At 40.5% G+C, this 14,447-nt stretch overlaps 1 protein-coding gene and 1 non-coding gene across 3 annotated transcripts; both read left to right on the top strand.

The window, feature by feature from the left end:
* Positions 1 to 4,937: 4,937 nt before the first annotated feature.
* On the top strand, positions 4,938 to 5,314 carry LOC147152513 (small Cajal body-specific RNA 2). Its single transcript, XR_015089716.1, has one exon.
* On the top strand, positions 4,947 to 13,707 carry LOC147152512 (ETS translocation variant 5-like). Of its 2 annotated transcripts, none has more exons than XM_086047716.1 (12): positions 4,947 to 7,152; positions 8,113 to 8,178; positions 8,269 to 8,338; positions 8,431 to 8,478; positions 8,581 to 8,631; positions 9,028 to 9,199; positions 11,422 to 11,690; positions 11,792 to 11,848; positions 11,932 to 12,000; positions 12,072 to 12,223; positions 12,295 to 12,396; positions 12,482 to 13,707. In XM_086047716.1, the coding sequence occupies exons 2-12, from the start codon at positions 8,131 to 8,133 to the stop codon at positions 12,713 to 12,715; spliced, it is 1,272 nt and encodes a 423-aa protein (XP_085903842.1). In that variant the 5' UTR covers positions 4,947 to 7,152; positions 8,113 to 8,130; the 3' UTR covers positions 12,716 to 13,707. The 2 variants fall into 2 exon arrangements, with proteins under 2 accessions (XP_085903842.1, XP_085903833.1); XM_086047707.1 differs by having other exon boundaries at positions 8,581 to 8,632; positions 8,990 to 9,199.
* Positions 13,708 to 14,447: the final 740 nt, after the last annotated feature.

The raw sequence follows: 14,447 nt of genomic DNA, 5'->3' as shown, positions 1-14,447 counted from the left end.
ACACTGAGCCCATGCCGCCCATTCACATACAACATAAAATAACGATCCTCATTACCACCTCATGTATCAATTCCGTGTGGCTTTTGGTGAGACTTTTAGTGGAAAGATTATGGTAAGAAAAGAACAATAAGCAGACTAAGTCCGTGTGAAGTAAGCGCACTCACATTGTAAACAGAAAAATCTCTGTCTCTGGTGGTGTCTGTGTTTTAAATGGTTCGAGAAGAAGATCAGGAGTCATGTGATGACCAAGCACAAGTGTTGTTTCTGTTAAGACATGTATGGCCCTGGAACTGCTTTTAATTTGAGAGGTTCCCACTTCCCGGTGCTGTTCCATTGCCATTGGCTGGATAAGATTCTCGACCGGTATGGAGGAGCTTCCTCACAGCAAAAGACATTGATTTAGATCTTCTGCTACTGGTGTGGTGCATTTTACCCGTTTGCGATGAAGCACTAAGTGAAGATGTAGGTTCTTGTTAGCTTTTCACATGCCCAGTCACTTGTGGATCAAATAGAACTTGTTATATTTTAATGTTTTACTTTGATGGTTGATTTCATTTATTAGTCCTTGCCTTACCTTTGAGCTTGTTTTATTGTTTCCAATGTACTTATATTAGTCTGATTAACTTCAGCTTGTACTTTATTTGCTTGTCAATTTATAATGCTAAAATGTTATTTACAACACCGTACACTTAATAACAATTTTAAGATAGTGACACTATGGACTCTGGAGTGAATAACAAATACAATTTATCTCAATCGGAAATGAAAATGTTGTGAAAGTTGAGTGAATCAATGTACACTGTTAACAAGGAATGGACTGTATGCACGTAGCACTTCCGCGTTCGATGTAACAAGGCACCGAAGCTTCCAGTTAAGGGGAGACTAGGAACACACTGCTGATGTGATGCAACCTTAGCCTTAAGTCCCTAAACAATTCAAAAAGGGCTCCTTTCTCAAATGGTGCCCTTGTGGGGTTGATGGCTGCATTATTCCATCAGCAAGAAGAAAATGCCGAAGACAGACTTAGTGCTCTCTCTAATTACCAGAGCTGGGCATTTTACTAAAAATTGAGCGTCATTCCTCTGCAGCGTAGGTACCCTTCCTTCGTCCGTCATTCACCTTTTTTTCCGAGGGGAAAAAAATAGTACCTGTCTATAGGCGGGTGTTGTGCCAAATTCAGCACCCCTGCTAAAAACTGCACCCCCTCGTGGGAGCGCGCCTACGTCATTCGGTTTGCAAATACCATAATAAGTTTAACTAGCCTAAATATTGCCACAGAATTAAGAGGAAATGATTTCCTTTTTCACTTTGCTGACAACACAGGCATACTTTATGAAGACCCATTTAGGAAACCACGACAGATTTATTTATTTTTTTGACACGTTGGAACGAAACACTGCAGGCTTAAGTGGTCGGTTATGAAAGCATGTTTGTGATGACAATGTTAGCATGTGGACGGTACGGTGGTCGACTGGTTAACACGTCCGCCTCACAGTTCAGAGGTCGTGGGTTCGATCCCGGCTCCGGCCTCCCTGTGTGGAGTTTGCATGTTCTCCCCGTGCCTGCGTGGGTTTCCTCCGGGTACTCCGGTTTCCTCCCACATTCCAAAAACATGCATGGTAAGTTGATTTGACACTCTAAATTGCCCCTAAGTGTGATTGTGAGTGCGGATGTTTGTTTGTCTCTGTGTGCCCTGGCAACCAATTCAGGGTGTCCCCTGCCCACTGCCCGAAGACAGCTGGGATAGGCTCCAGCACGCCCGCGACCCTTGTGAGGAGAAGCGGTATAGATAATGGATGGATGTTAGCAAGTATGTAGTAGGGATGTAATGATTTATCGAAAATCGATTTTATATCGATACAAATGCTTGAAATATGCATCGATGTAAAGCAAATAATATAATCGATTCGCAACGCCATGTTAACTATAGCTGCTTGCTCACGTCTCTGCTGTAAACAAACTGCATACGGACATTGGGTAGATTACTTGACACTAGAGCTGACAAAATTGGATTACTAACACGACAACTTCAACAATTAAAATCGTCGACAGTTAAATTTGATAGTGGACGTATCGTTTATTTATACATCTAATTATTTACTCAAAAAAGCCTTGTATCCCACATGTTCCCCCTTGTATTCTCTGCATCGCACATGCGCAGTAGTGGTAATCTGGGTCATCCATGATGTAAACAGAAGCATTGTGGGTAACATGTTTTCTGAAGCTGAGCCATGATTGGTCATTACCTGAGCCCTGAGCAACTGTGATGTCATTTTCAGTCGACAGCAAGTGGCAAAATGGCCGCCCCCTGAGATGGACAAAAACGGGAGGGTTTTACTGCTTAACTCATATTCCACAAACACAATATTTATCTGAATGCCATGTTTCAATTAGTGGGCCTGGATAGAACATATTCATGTAAAGGAAATTTTGGGGTTGACTTCCTATTTAACTTTTGCTAATGTACAGCTGTGAACTGAAAGTCATTCCAGGTCATGAAGCATCATCCACACCATAAAGCCCTCTGAGAAAATACTAATATGTGCAAAACTGTTATCTGGGCAAAAGGTGCCTACTTTGAAGAATCTAAATTATAAAACATATTCTGTTTTAATTAACTTTTTTTTTGTTATTTCATCAATATTTCGCGACAATGACGATGACTTAAGTTTTCACCTACAATTCAAGAAATGTTTAAATTATGAAAAAAAACACTTGGATTTGAGGGCTTTTCCAAGCTTTTGACTTGCACTGTATAGGCCTATATCAATCAATAATCGTTTTTTCCCACAATGTTGGAGGTCGAGCTCGGGAAAGAAGGCTTCAAACGGAAAGACCAGTAGGCCAACTCATACCCGATTTCCTTTAATCAGTTATTATCAGCTATGTTATACATTTTCCAGTCTCTTTTAGATGTGCTAAGATGAGGGCTACAAACTTGACACAGTATAGAGAAACTTGGGATGCAGTGGAAAACACAAGACATGATGACAGGGTGACCGTCACAGATAAAATAACTAACTGACTGACTGTGAAAAGAAGCAGAAATAACTGGCTGCAGTGAGATCAGCTCTGCTGGTTTGTACCGCTAAATCCACACTCTCTGCCTTTTCCTTCACATATGTTCAATTTTCTCATTCTCATTCTAAATGGTTCTGGTAAACAGTGAAATGAGATTTTGTCCCTCCTACCTGTATTGTTGCTTCTAAACACCACACAGTAATCCACCATTTTTGGACAGTGGCTAATAAATTCATCTATTCAAACGCTCAATAAGCACCGGAGCAAAAGAGGGGCCTCCAGCTTGGTGCCCGTGGGTGTGTCCAGAGGTGCATGCCGTCTTGGGCAAACTATCTATTCGTCAAGTCACAAGTCATTCTTGTCTAAAATGGGAAAAAAATAAAACTCACATACTACTTAGTACTAAGGTGTATATTTCAATTAGTATCATTAGCTAACACAGCTTCCACATTCCTCAACTTTCCCAGTCTTTTGTTGCCCACGTTGCAGTTTGGGGGGAAAAGGTTGCAGGACTAAAAATTTAAAATATGAGAAAATCTGCAAACAAACAATAATGTTCATCAGTTTGAACAGTTTGTGTATTCACATCAATACAGGTTGAAAATTATATGCAAATCATTTTATTCTGTTTTTAATTTATGTTTTACACATCCCAACTCTACTGAAATTGTGGTTTGTATAGACTTGACATTAAAAAAATTAAACAAATCTCCTTATGTCCCAAGTGTGAATACTTTTGTCACATCTGGAAACAAGTGACCTGACAAGTGACTGCTAACTTAGGAGGGCAATGACATTCCAAAACACAGTGCATCCTCAGACTTGCAGACCTACTGAAGTAACTGACTGGCCAGCAAACAGCCAAACACGGTTGATAAATGCAACCGCAGAAAAAATTAAGGGACCACCATGTTTTCTTCAATTTGATGTTCACTTTAATGTTTGGTGCCTCTACAAGTGTATCAAATGACTACTGTATAACTGAAACAAAAGAAAACGTGGAATATGCCTAAAAGCACCGTTTTTATGCCATAGCTATTTATGGAAGAAATTATTAAGTGACTTTGGTCATTATCAAGAAAAAAATGGAAAATGTCTCCATTTTAAATTCATCCTTCATGAGTTTTTTTTCTTTTTCCAATGATATACTGGTCCCAACAAAGTTTTAAATGAAACAAGGGTGGTCTCTTTTTCCTCGCGGCTGTATATAATAATTACTATCACATTGAATGATGAGACTCTTGACTAGATCATAATGTGCTGCTAACTAACCTTAACTCAGAATGGGAACAGGAAGACTTTGAAGGTCGTCATACCACGACGAGGCAGGCCGCTTGTATGGATAAAGCTCCTCATACGATATCGAAAAATAGCGTCCTCTCCTGGTTAAGAGTCGATGTTGATTTCAGCAGCTTTGCACTATCCTGAGCTTCTCCGAAATTTTGATAGTTCGAAACTGACTCAATTTTACCATCCTGTTGTTGAAGTATCACCACGGTTACCGGCCCAATCGTGACGCAAGGTGACGCTACGAACGTTGTAATTTGACTCACATACCTGAGAATGTTTTATTAATGTTGGATCTATCAGACATTGACATGATCAGGCAAACGTTTACTTTTGTTCATTTTTAATTGCCGCGTTGTTTTGGAGATAGTGTATGTTTGTATCAAATTGTTTCAGTAATTTTGCCCAAAAAAGAAGAGAGAGAGAGAGAGAGAGAGAGTCAGATAGACAGCGAGAGAGCCAGACAGACAGAGAGAGAGAGCGAGAAAGAGAGAAAGAGAGAGAGAGCGAGCGAGAGAGATAGAGAGCGAGCGAGAGAGAGAGCGAGCGAGAGAGAGAGAGAGAGCGAGCGAGAGAGAGAGAGAGAGATGGGCGGTGCGTTTTCCCATGATGCAACGCGGGCTTCTGTATTTCTCCAGGAAGCGATAGTCGAAGTGACTGGTTTGTGAGAGGCAATGAATGATGCGTGCGTGCTTTTGACTGCGGTTGAGTGTGAGTGAGTATGTGCGTGAATGCAGAATGCGTGTGATTTTGGTCGAAAACCTACACACTGATCTTATTTGATCTGGTCGTAGTTGTGGCCCGACTGTGACTGGAAGTGATAGGAAAATCCGCTCGCTTAGCCTCCGTGGCGATGGGCAACAGGCTCGAGTTAACCATCAGGGCCTCCACGCTTTAAAGTTGTGGTCAGAGGTGATGAATTGATCAGATATACTAGTTCGGAGTGCGTTTGGGTTCTTTCCAAACTGCACGACGGACAATGAGTAAAGAGGCGATTCTGATCTAACCACAACGAAAGAAATGAAATCAAACGTTCGAAGGTACTTAAATGTAGGCTGTGCTGTTTTGTTATTCTTTGGTATTTTCGGTCTTATTTTTAAACTGTTATGGATACCGTGTTTTTTGTTTGGTTTGATAATGTCGCTTAAATTAAACCAACGCCATAACCCGGTGGGGCGCGTTGGCCCTAGCCAGCTAAGCTAATAGCGTTAGCTTATTGTCATTGCGTAAGTGTGGGAAAAAGATGTGGAACACAAACGTGCTGCGGCTTCATAAGATAGCAAACAGTTTCTTGAGTATATACGAGTATACGCATTTGAACTGAAACAATAATGTAATGACGAAAAATACTGCTGTTTTTTTAGTCCTCTCCTATTTTTGTGTCGTAAGCATCTACCGCCACCTCCTGGACTGGAACATGTACTTTAAGTGTAAATGTTAAAAAGCAAAGAATAATAACCTAAATAAATACATGAAAACAATTGATGGATCTATGTGTGTGTAAATATATATGTAAAGCTGTGAGTATATACCTGTAAATGCATTACCTACCGCAGTGGTCTCAAACTCCAGTCCTCGAGGGCCACTTTCCTGCATGTTTTATAAGTTTCCCACCTGATTCAAATGATTAGTTCATCAACAAGTTCTGCAGGGGCCTGATAACGATCCTGATTTGAATCAGGTGTATTGCAGGAGAAAACCTCAAACCTACAGGGAAGTAACCCTCGAGGACCGGAGTGTGATCAATTGAAAGTGTTAATATTTGCACAGATTTATATAAATTAAGTTTTTGCATATTGATATTTATTTCCTACCATGTGTATCATTATTTGGTACACTGATAAACTGGTAGCCTTTTACAATTACTCGATCTCTCATTCCAACTGACCCCTGAACTATGTAATATATTAGCTATGTTTGCATACAGTAGGCCTGTACTGTGTGTGTGTGTATATATATATATATGTATGTATGTATGTATGTATATGTGTGTTTGTGAGTTACTAGAAAGTAACCGCAATGTATAGAACACTCAGGCAGAATACAAATTCTGTCATCTAGTGGTGAAGCTCTTTATTGCACCCGACGACACCAAACTTGAGTCCACACTGTGCGTTGGACCACTCAGCACAACAACCTAAAATAGCAATAACACTCATCATAAAGCGAAAGTGTTGTGAGGAAAATGTGGTGCCACACCGGTATAACTAGATTTGTGGGTATATGCGTGTGTCTTTTCTTGTGACAAATTTAAGTTCATTTGTCAAGGTTTATATTGCTTTTGCTTGCATACCTTTTATTCTCAACAGTTGTTTTCAACCCATTCAATACTAGGCCTTTTCAGACCCTGTTTTACCCTAGCGTTTGAAAAAAAATCTGAAAAAAATACAAATAAATTCCCGGGATTGAATGGCTGGACTGTGAAATGTGAAATGTCTTTGGGGTTGAATGAGTTAATCCAACCACAGGAGATGTTTAAGTGTATATCTCCTTTCAATGTGTGTGTTTTTTAGCTATTCATGTAGCTTCTTATTACCCGTGGCATTACGTAATGACACGCCTGGCCCTTTAAGTGAACCTTGGCCCTTGAATGAAGTGCGGCCATTCATAAAAACAGAGACCGGGGGAACCTCAGAGCGCTCGTTTAGGTGATTGGTTGTATTTGACTGACACATCTGCGAGCCAATGGGAAGGGAGCACTGCGATCGGCTCACACCGAGTGCGGAGGGGTCTCCATTGAGAAAAATCTGCAGTCGAGTTTTTAGTCGAACCTCTGCGGGAATGTAGGTGTGGAAACCCAGATCGAGTGTAAATTTGACACGGGTGAAATACTTCCTTTGCCAGGTGAGACTCGCGGCATTAACATTATGTCTATTTATCAATCACGCCTTGTCCCTTTCTTGAAGCAAATGCGTGAAAAGTCGTTCGCCATTTTCTGACGGAGAGACAACAATGCGTCCATTTTTTACTCCATATCTGTCACCACAGCGCGACTGCTTTTGGGACTGTGTTCTTCGGAATGCTTTGTGTGTACCCTCCACCCCCTCGCGCATTTGCGTTAAATTACTAAATAAAGGAGAGCTGCATCAACCCCATCATTCACTTCTGCCAGGATCAAGTTTCACTTCATTGTGAAAAACAACCCCTCCCCGCCCCTCGCCGCGTCAACTCCATTCTCGCGTTTATTTATTTACTTTACTACTTTACTTTAGAAATGTTATGGCTTCAGTTTGACTCCATATTAGACACCCAGAAAATCTTGTCAATTTGGATCAGTACAAACTGTGATCATTATGTTTGATGCACCATTCAGTCACAGATAAAATACATATACACACATATATATATATACATATGTATATATATATACACACATATATATACATATATAAATATACATATATACACACACATATATACACACATATATGTGTATATATATACATATATACACATATATATATATATATATATATATACACATATATATATATACACATATATATATATATATATACACATATATATATATATACACTTGTATGTATATATATATATATCCACACACACATATACACACATGTGTATATATATATATATATATATATATATATATATATACATATGTATAATATACAGTATGTGCGTATATGTGTGTATGTATGTGTGTGTCTATATGTATGTGAATATGTTTCCGCTGTCTTTTAATTAAATTATTGCATAATTCTGCAAATGAACAAACAATCAACAAGTAATAAATACTCTGGAAACTGTGACAACCCTTCTCTTGTGTATTTATTCAAGGGTGAAGACGTTTGCAACATGAACTGCTTTTATGACCAACAGGTCCCCTTTGTGATTCCGGAGAATGTGAGTCTTGACCACAAGTTGCTGTTTTGTTGTTGAGACTGAATGTCACTTAATACCTAAACCTTACTGTTTGTATACGACCATGTGCAGGGAACAGAGCGATGCCTTAGTGAGAGGAAAAGGAAGTTCATGGATTCTGGGTTGGATCAAGACACAGAGGGTATGGCCACAATATATTACCTCACCAAAATCTGAAGAATGTGTGAGCATTATAGGGAAGAATACAGATAATATTGTATTTCTGGTTTGCAGAACTTTTCCAAGATCTCAGCCAGCTTCAGGAAATCTGGATAGCAGAAGGTATAGTGCAAAGCATTATGGGCCATGTAAGCGTTGACCTCCTGGGCCATTTGTATGTAGTATCTGACCTTTTGCTCTCTTTTCTTCTTCCTACCTCTTCAGCTCAGGCTCCTGATGATGAACAGTTTGTCCCAGATTTCCAGTCCAGTAACTGTGAGTAGACCATTGAAACTGGAGTGAGCGCTGTGTAGAACATACAGTTCATACAAATTATTCAACGGTGATCTATAATGTATTTTCTTCACGATTTAAATCAGTTACCAGGTGTCTTAACATGTCTGCGTGATGCCCTTGTAAAATACCCCAAGGATAAAGAATCATTTCATACTTTACCCAGCCAACATCTTCTTCTCATGCTGAAATGGCCCCATTTTGACGGGAGAGAAAGAGCGACAGAGAAAAATATAGCCCTTCTAGAGCGTCTACAGCTTGATAGTGGACATGTGACACAAGGAAAAATGCCATGAAGGAAGCAAACGTAATTTTTTGGGGTGTTCTTTTTTTTTTTTGGCTCTTCCATGTTTTCATCAATGTGTCAAGCGCCGCCAGTCAGCAAAGTGAAGCGAGAGTCCAGCCCATCCAAGGATCTGTCCCCCACCAGGACACGTCACACCTCACCCACCCACCACCACCACATGCCCCAGGGCAATCCAAATCATCAGTTTGCGCTGCCACACCCTCCCATCGACTCCCTTGTTGCAACTTTCAGTTCAGAGCAGAGGTAAGCGCAAATCATTTTTTTAGACAGTCTGTCAACATTTGTCAAAAGCCATCTGCACATATTTTTTTAAGTCTCCTAGAAGTTGGCCTGTTTTAAGGGGGCAGTTGTGTCTCATAAAAATAATTAACACAACCTGCTCTACTGAACCAATGCAGACAACGGTTTTCCTTACCATATATGACAGAGTGGTCAGAACGGAATTTTTAGGCAAGACTTCAACTTGCCCTGAGTGTGAAAATAAAATATTTTGACTTGTGGAGGCAGTAATTCATACACATTTCATACCAGAGGTGGAAATTAGTCACATACGAGTATCGCCACTGCATGTGGAAGTCATGAGTAAGTCTCAAGTTTGAACTTTCAAGTTTCAAGCAAATGCCAAAAGCAAGTCCCTGCTAATTCTTTAGCAAGTCAACTCATACAATCTTGCTCAGTCACAACATACATTGTGATAAAATAAAATGTTTTTCATAGATCATAAAACAAAAAAAGTCTCAACTGACAGTATGAAATTTATTATGAACATATCTGGAAGACTAACTTTGAGCTGTCAACAAAGTGAGATCAACAGATGTGCAGTGCACACCGAGCCGACATTAATGGTGGTCCTTAAATGTTTGAAATAGACACTGTAGAATCGTAATCAATAAAGCCCTAGCTTGACGCTGCAATCAATCATGTGCGCCTCAACATTGTCGGTCAAACACAACTCCAGTCGCTCCTCTTAGTTTTGTTCAGTTCACTTCCAAATTAAAGTGATAGTACCAAAATTTGCCCAAAATGACAAAAAACAAAGTATGAGGCGCATAGAACTACGGTAATACACATACTAAAATTGCAACTAAATTCGAATGTTTGTTTTACTGTTTATTTAACCCGATGAAAACCATTAAGATCAGGATCTCTTCCACAAAGGTGACATGGCCAAGAAATCAGCAGCACATCAGAAGAACTGTTACAAAATTGTAATTAAAACGAGATTACAGAAGAATTTAAGAAAAGAGGGGAAAAAATAATGACGGCATATAAAGTGATGAGAGATTGAGAGGTAAAAAAAACAACCTGTGGCTGTACTTCATGTTACCTGACTACATTACTTCCAGGTGCCACACAGGTCCTTCCACCTTTAAGTCAATTAAATAGGCACATTTCGTCAATCAGAAATTTGTAATGTATTCTTTAATATCATGAAATCTCTATGAAATGTTACACCTTTTAAATTATCCATGCACATTTCAAATACACTGAATTTAAATGATTACTGTCAGCATGAACTAACAACATGTCCACTTGTAAACAATGCAAGTAAAATGCAACTACGAATCATCTTTTATCCAAATATCAACTTCAAATGTATTTAGGCTCATACAGACACATTGTTGAGTGGCAAAAAAAAGATGTTTGCACATTCGTCACTTGGCGGTCAGTATGAGCATGTAGCATCAACGCTAGCTTTAGTTTGCATTTGTCAGCTGTATTAACATGTTCACATCCACATGGGAGTCATATTGGAGTCATAGATCTTAATATTCCTCGGATGTTATGCTGCTAGAAACAAAATGATATTTTCATTCATTAACTGCCAGCAGACAATGTACTGGAAATGTAAACAGCAAAATATGTGAGCTTGCTGACAGGGTGGACAATGACAGGGTGGACATTTTTGGCTAATATTCAAATTTTATGAGAACCTGGTGGATCTTCACTAAGCAACATGATTCAGTTAGCAAGTTGACTGTACCGTTTAACAAATATATGACACATTTCTGAAAGATCATTTGATATCTCACTACGACAGAGCGTGACAACATTCAACTACACACACGATGATGACAACTACAACGCATAAGTGTAAATACTCATTCTGTTGCAGCCTCCATTGAAGAGAGACCTCTAAGTGACCCCCCCAAAAGATGATAGCAATTTCACAGCCACATGCAAAATGTACAACCTGATTATGAGAATAGAATATACAAGATAAAAAGACTTGTTTTATGAAAACTTGCGATGGACACTAAAACCGTATTCAATGGAAATAAAAAAGATGAATAATAACAACTATTTGTCTGCAGGCAATTGAAAAGTACATTTTGCATAATATGTCCCACTTCAGGTGGAACAAAATCAGTTGTGGGACACTGGGATGACCTCAGGGGCATTCAGCTTTACACTAGAGGTTCCAATGTATTTACCATGAAATAAATCTGCAATTGTTCTCCCAGGTTTCAGCGACAGATGTCAGAACCATGTTTGTCCTTTCTACCGGCGAAGAAAACACTGAATGTGCCCTACCCTCACTCAAGCAACGCGGGCCGCCCGTTGTATCAGCGGCACCTGTCCGAGCCTCTGGTTCCAGTCGGTAGTGGAGGCTTCTGCAAACAGGAGATGCTGGATTCACGTTACCCAGAGGCGGTGGCGTGCGGTTCTAATATGGCGGCTTTCAACCATGTCACCATCAAACAAGAGCCAAGGGACTTCGGCTTTGACGCAGGTGTGGATTGAATCGGACCCTTTTCACTCAGCAGTTTGGTTCAGTCAAGGATAGCCTACTCAAGACATTAAAAAGTCACCTTTCACTTTTGTGTCTTGTAGAGGTTCAAACCTGCCAGTCGTCATCCTTTGGCAAAACGTCAGTCTTGCACCCGCACGGTGAGTGCCGGGCGGGTCTGCTTTCCTCCTCGGTCACTCTTCTTCTATGCCGATGTGTTGTTCATCTCATTCTCCACTGGCAGGTTTCGGCCGTGACGCAGAAGCGCGCTTCTACTATGATGATGCTTGTGTTGTGCCGGACAGACTGGAGGGTAAGAGCAAAGACTTTGCCACCCGACCAGTGATTCTGACTAAAGTGTCTTTGTTCCTTCCGCGCATGCAGGTAAAATAAAGCAGGATGGTTTGCCTTACCAGCGCCGTGGCTCCCTGCAGCTGTGGCAGTTCCTGCTCACGCTGCTGGACAACCCGGCCAACGCACACCTGATTGTGTGGACAGGGCATAATATGGAGTTCAAACTCATTGACTCTGAAGAGGTTAGTTTTCATGCGTGGCACTAAATCCCAACATTGCTAATCTTACAAGATGTTTTCTTCTGGCACTCCAGGTGGCTCGGCTCTGGGGTATCCAGAAGAACCGACCTGCCATGAACTATGACAAGCTGAGCCGCTCGCTGAGGTACTACTATGAGAAGGGCATCATGCAGAAGGTAAAAGGTCAAATGGAAACTCTCTCTGGCCCGGACGTCAACACTGAGGGCTCAGCTTCTCTCCTGTGATTGGTTCCTTTGGCAGGTTGCTGGGGAGAGATATGTCTACAAGTTCGTGTGCAACCCCGAGGCCCTCTTCTCCATGGCATTCCCGGACAAACAGAGGCCCAGTCTGAAGTCCGAACCCGAGGCCCTCCCTCTCGTTGGTGAGGAGGATGGCCTAACTCTGCCCCCCTATGAGGAGGAGGGTCCTTACTTGGCGGACGGCGGCGAGCAGTGCATTCAGGGACTAATCTTCCCCGAAAGCTGCCTGTACTAGGCCACAGTCTAAAAGATAATGATGTGGGAATTTTCACATTTAAAATCTAAAAATGACCTTCAGGGTATGTTTTAGCCCATAACACTGCCCCCTGTATTTGCAGCCAAATATCAGAGAAGACTGAATATAATCACAATTTTACCTCAGAACATGCACATTATTAAAGCAAATGTAGTCCAGGGAAAGTGTCAGCGTTCAACCCAAAACAAATCTTTCCAAGCCATGCAGCTCCTTACCCTGCTTGAAAGGGACATGCTCGTATTTTTCAGGTCTCTTGGTCCTCTTATGAATTTGTATATTGATATGCTGTTTTTCTGTTGGAAAGCTAATATTTTTCTCATTATATGAACTTGTAAGTTTTTCAGTAAAACTGTTTTTGACAAAAAGTAAAGCCCATATTTTTGATTCACTGCCTAACGGATGCTACTAAGCACGAGAATTTCTTACAATAGGCTTCAATATGTTCAAATAGTTTGCTGCATTTTGTATAGTAGAGTAGCTTCAGTGTATAGAAATGCTGTACAGTCGACCCCCGCATCCTCCCGGTTCAGCACTTGTGGGTTTGCATACCTGCGGGGTTTTTTTTTCCCAATATTTTTTTAAATATTTTTTTTGAGGGATTCCTCCCATTTTGGGAAACATACATTGAATGTTTATCAGCGTTTTTTTGAAGAATTTTTAGAGTAGAAACTTTTTATTTATTGATGTATTTATTTTTCTTTCCCAAATGGCCGCCAAATATACATGGATTTGACATCCCCCGCGAATGGCGGGGGTCGACTGTATTTTTATTCTGTATATGAATACAATATATTTTTGCAAAAGACCGCGAGGTGCAAAGTTTCACTTGATGTTTTAGTGTCAGAGCAATGTCCTTCTTTGCAGATTGAATATATTTGGTTGTGGGATCACTGCAGGAGAGTATTGGCCTTCACATACTGTACATGTGCCTTCTGTTAAACTTCAATGATACAATAAAATCATTTTACTCACGTGCCATCTCTATTTCAGACCAACTATTTGTTTTTAATTTATTTTTAAACAAAAAAACATATCATTTCTGTTCATGTATATAACTACTTTCATATAATGGTTACAGAACTGTATTTTTTCCACACATTGTGTGTACAGTTCAGTATAGTATATTAATCACAGATACCTTAGCACAGTTCTTAGCTTTCTTCATACAGCGGTCAGATATTGTAACTCAAGAAAAATGAGCAATGCCTCTGTGCAATAAGATAATGAACCAACCTGTTACTGTCAGACCTGCATGTCCTCTTCAAAGCTTCAGCTACGTCTGTGTACATCTGTGAGTCTATGAGGCCTTCCCTACTTTTCAAAAACGATGTGACCTTTCCTGCAGTCAAAATCACCCTACTCAACTTGCACAACTTGCCTTGCACATATTACTGGTTTCTGGCTACCATGTCTGCAATTGGGTCAAGACACTATTGGCCCGCCAAGAAATTGCTTCAGGCTCTAGTCCACCTCACTTTCTTCATCCACGCAAACTCAACTCAATAGCATTGCTTCTCTGCCCTCAATTACTTTGTAATCTTCTTCTTTACCTTTTGGCTCATCCTGTTAGGGGTCACTACAGCCTGTCATCCTTTCCCATCGAAGTCTATCTTCTGCATCCTCCTCTCTAACGCCAGCTGCCCTCAAGTCTCCCCTCACTGCCCCCATCAACCTTCTCTTAGGTCTTCATCTCGCTATCTTGCGTTATAAC

This window comes from Filicampus tigris, chromosome 1, assembly GCF_054856515.1.
Source record: "Filicampus tigris isolate MCC_2025a chromosome 1, RoL_Ftig_1.0, whole genome shotgun sequence".
Taxonomy (NCBI): domain Eukaryota; kingdom Metazoa; phylum Chordata; class Actinopteri; order Syngnathiformes; family Syngnathidae; genus Filicampus; species Filicampus tigris.
This window is presented reverse-complemented; position numbering and strand designations above follow the sequence as displayed.

Coding starts and splice junctions, on each gene's coding strand:
- LOC147152512 (XM_086047707.1), top strand. CDS start 8,131: ATGAACTGCTTTTATGACCAACAGGTCCCCTTTGTGATTCCGGAGAAT. Junction 8,179..8,268: donor CCTTTGTGATTCCGGAGAAT/GTGAGTCTTGAC, acceptor GACCATGTGCAG/GGAACAGAGCGATGCCTTAG. Junction 12,397..12,481: donor AGAAGGGCATCATGCAGAAG/GTAAAAGGTCAA, acceptor TTCCTTTGGCAG/GTTGCTGGGGAGAGATATGT.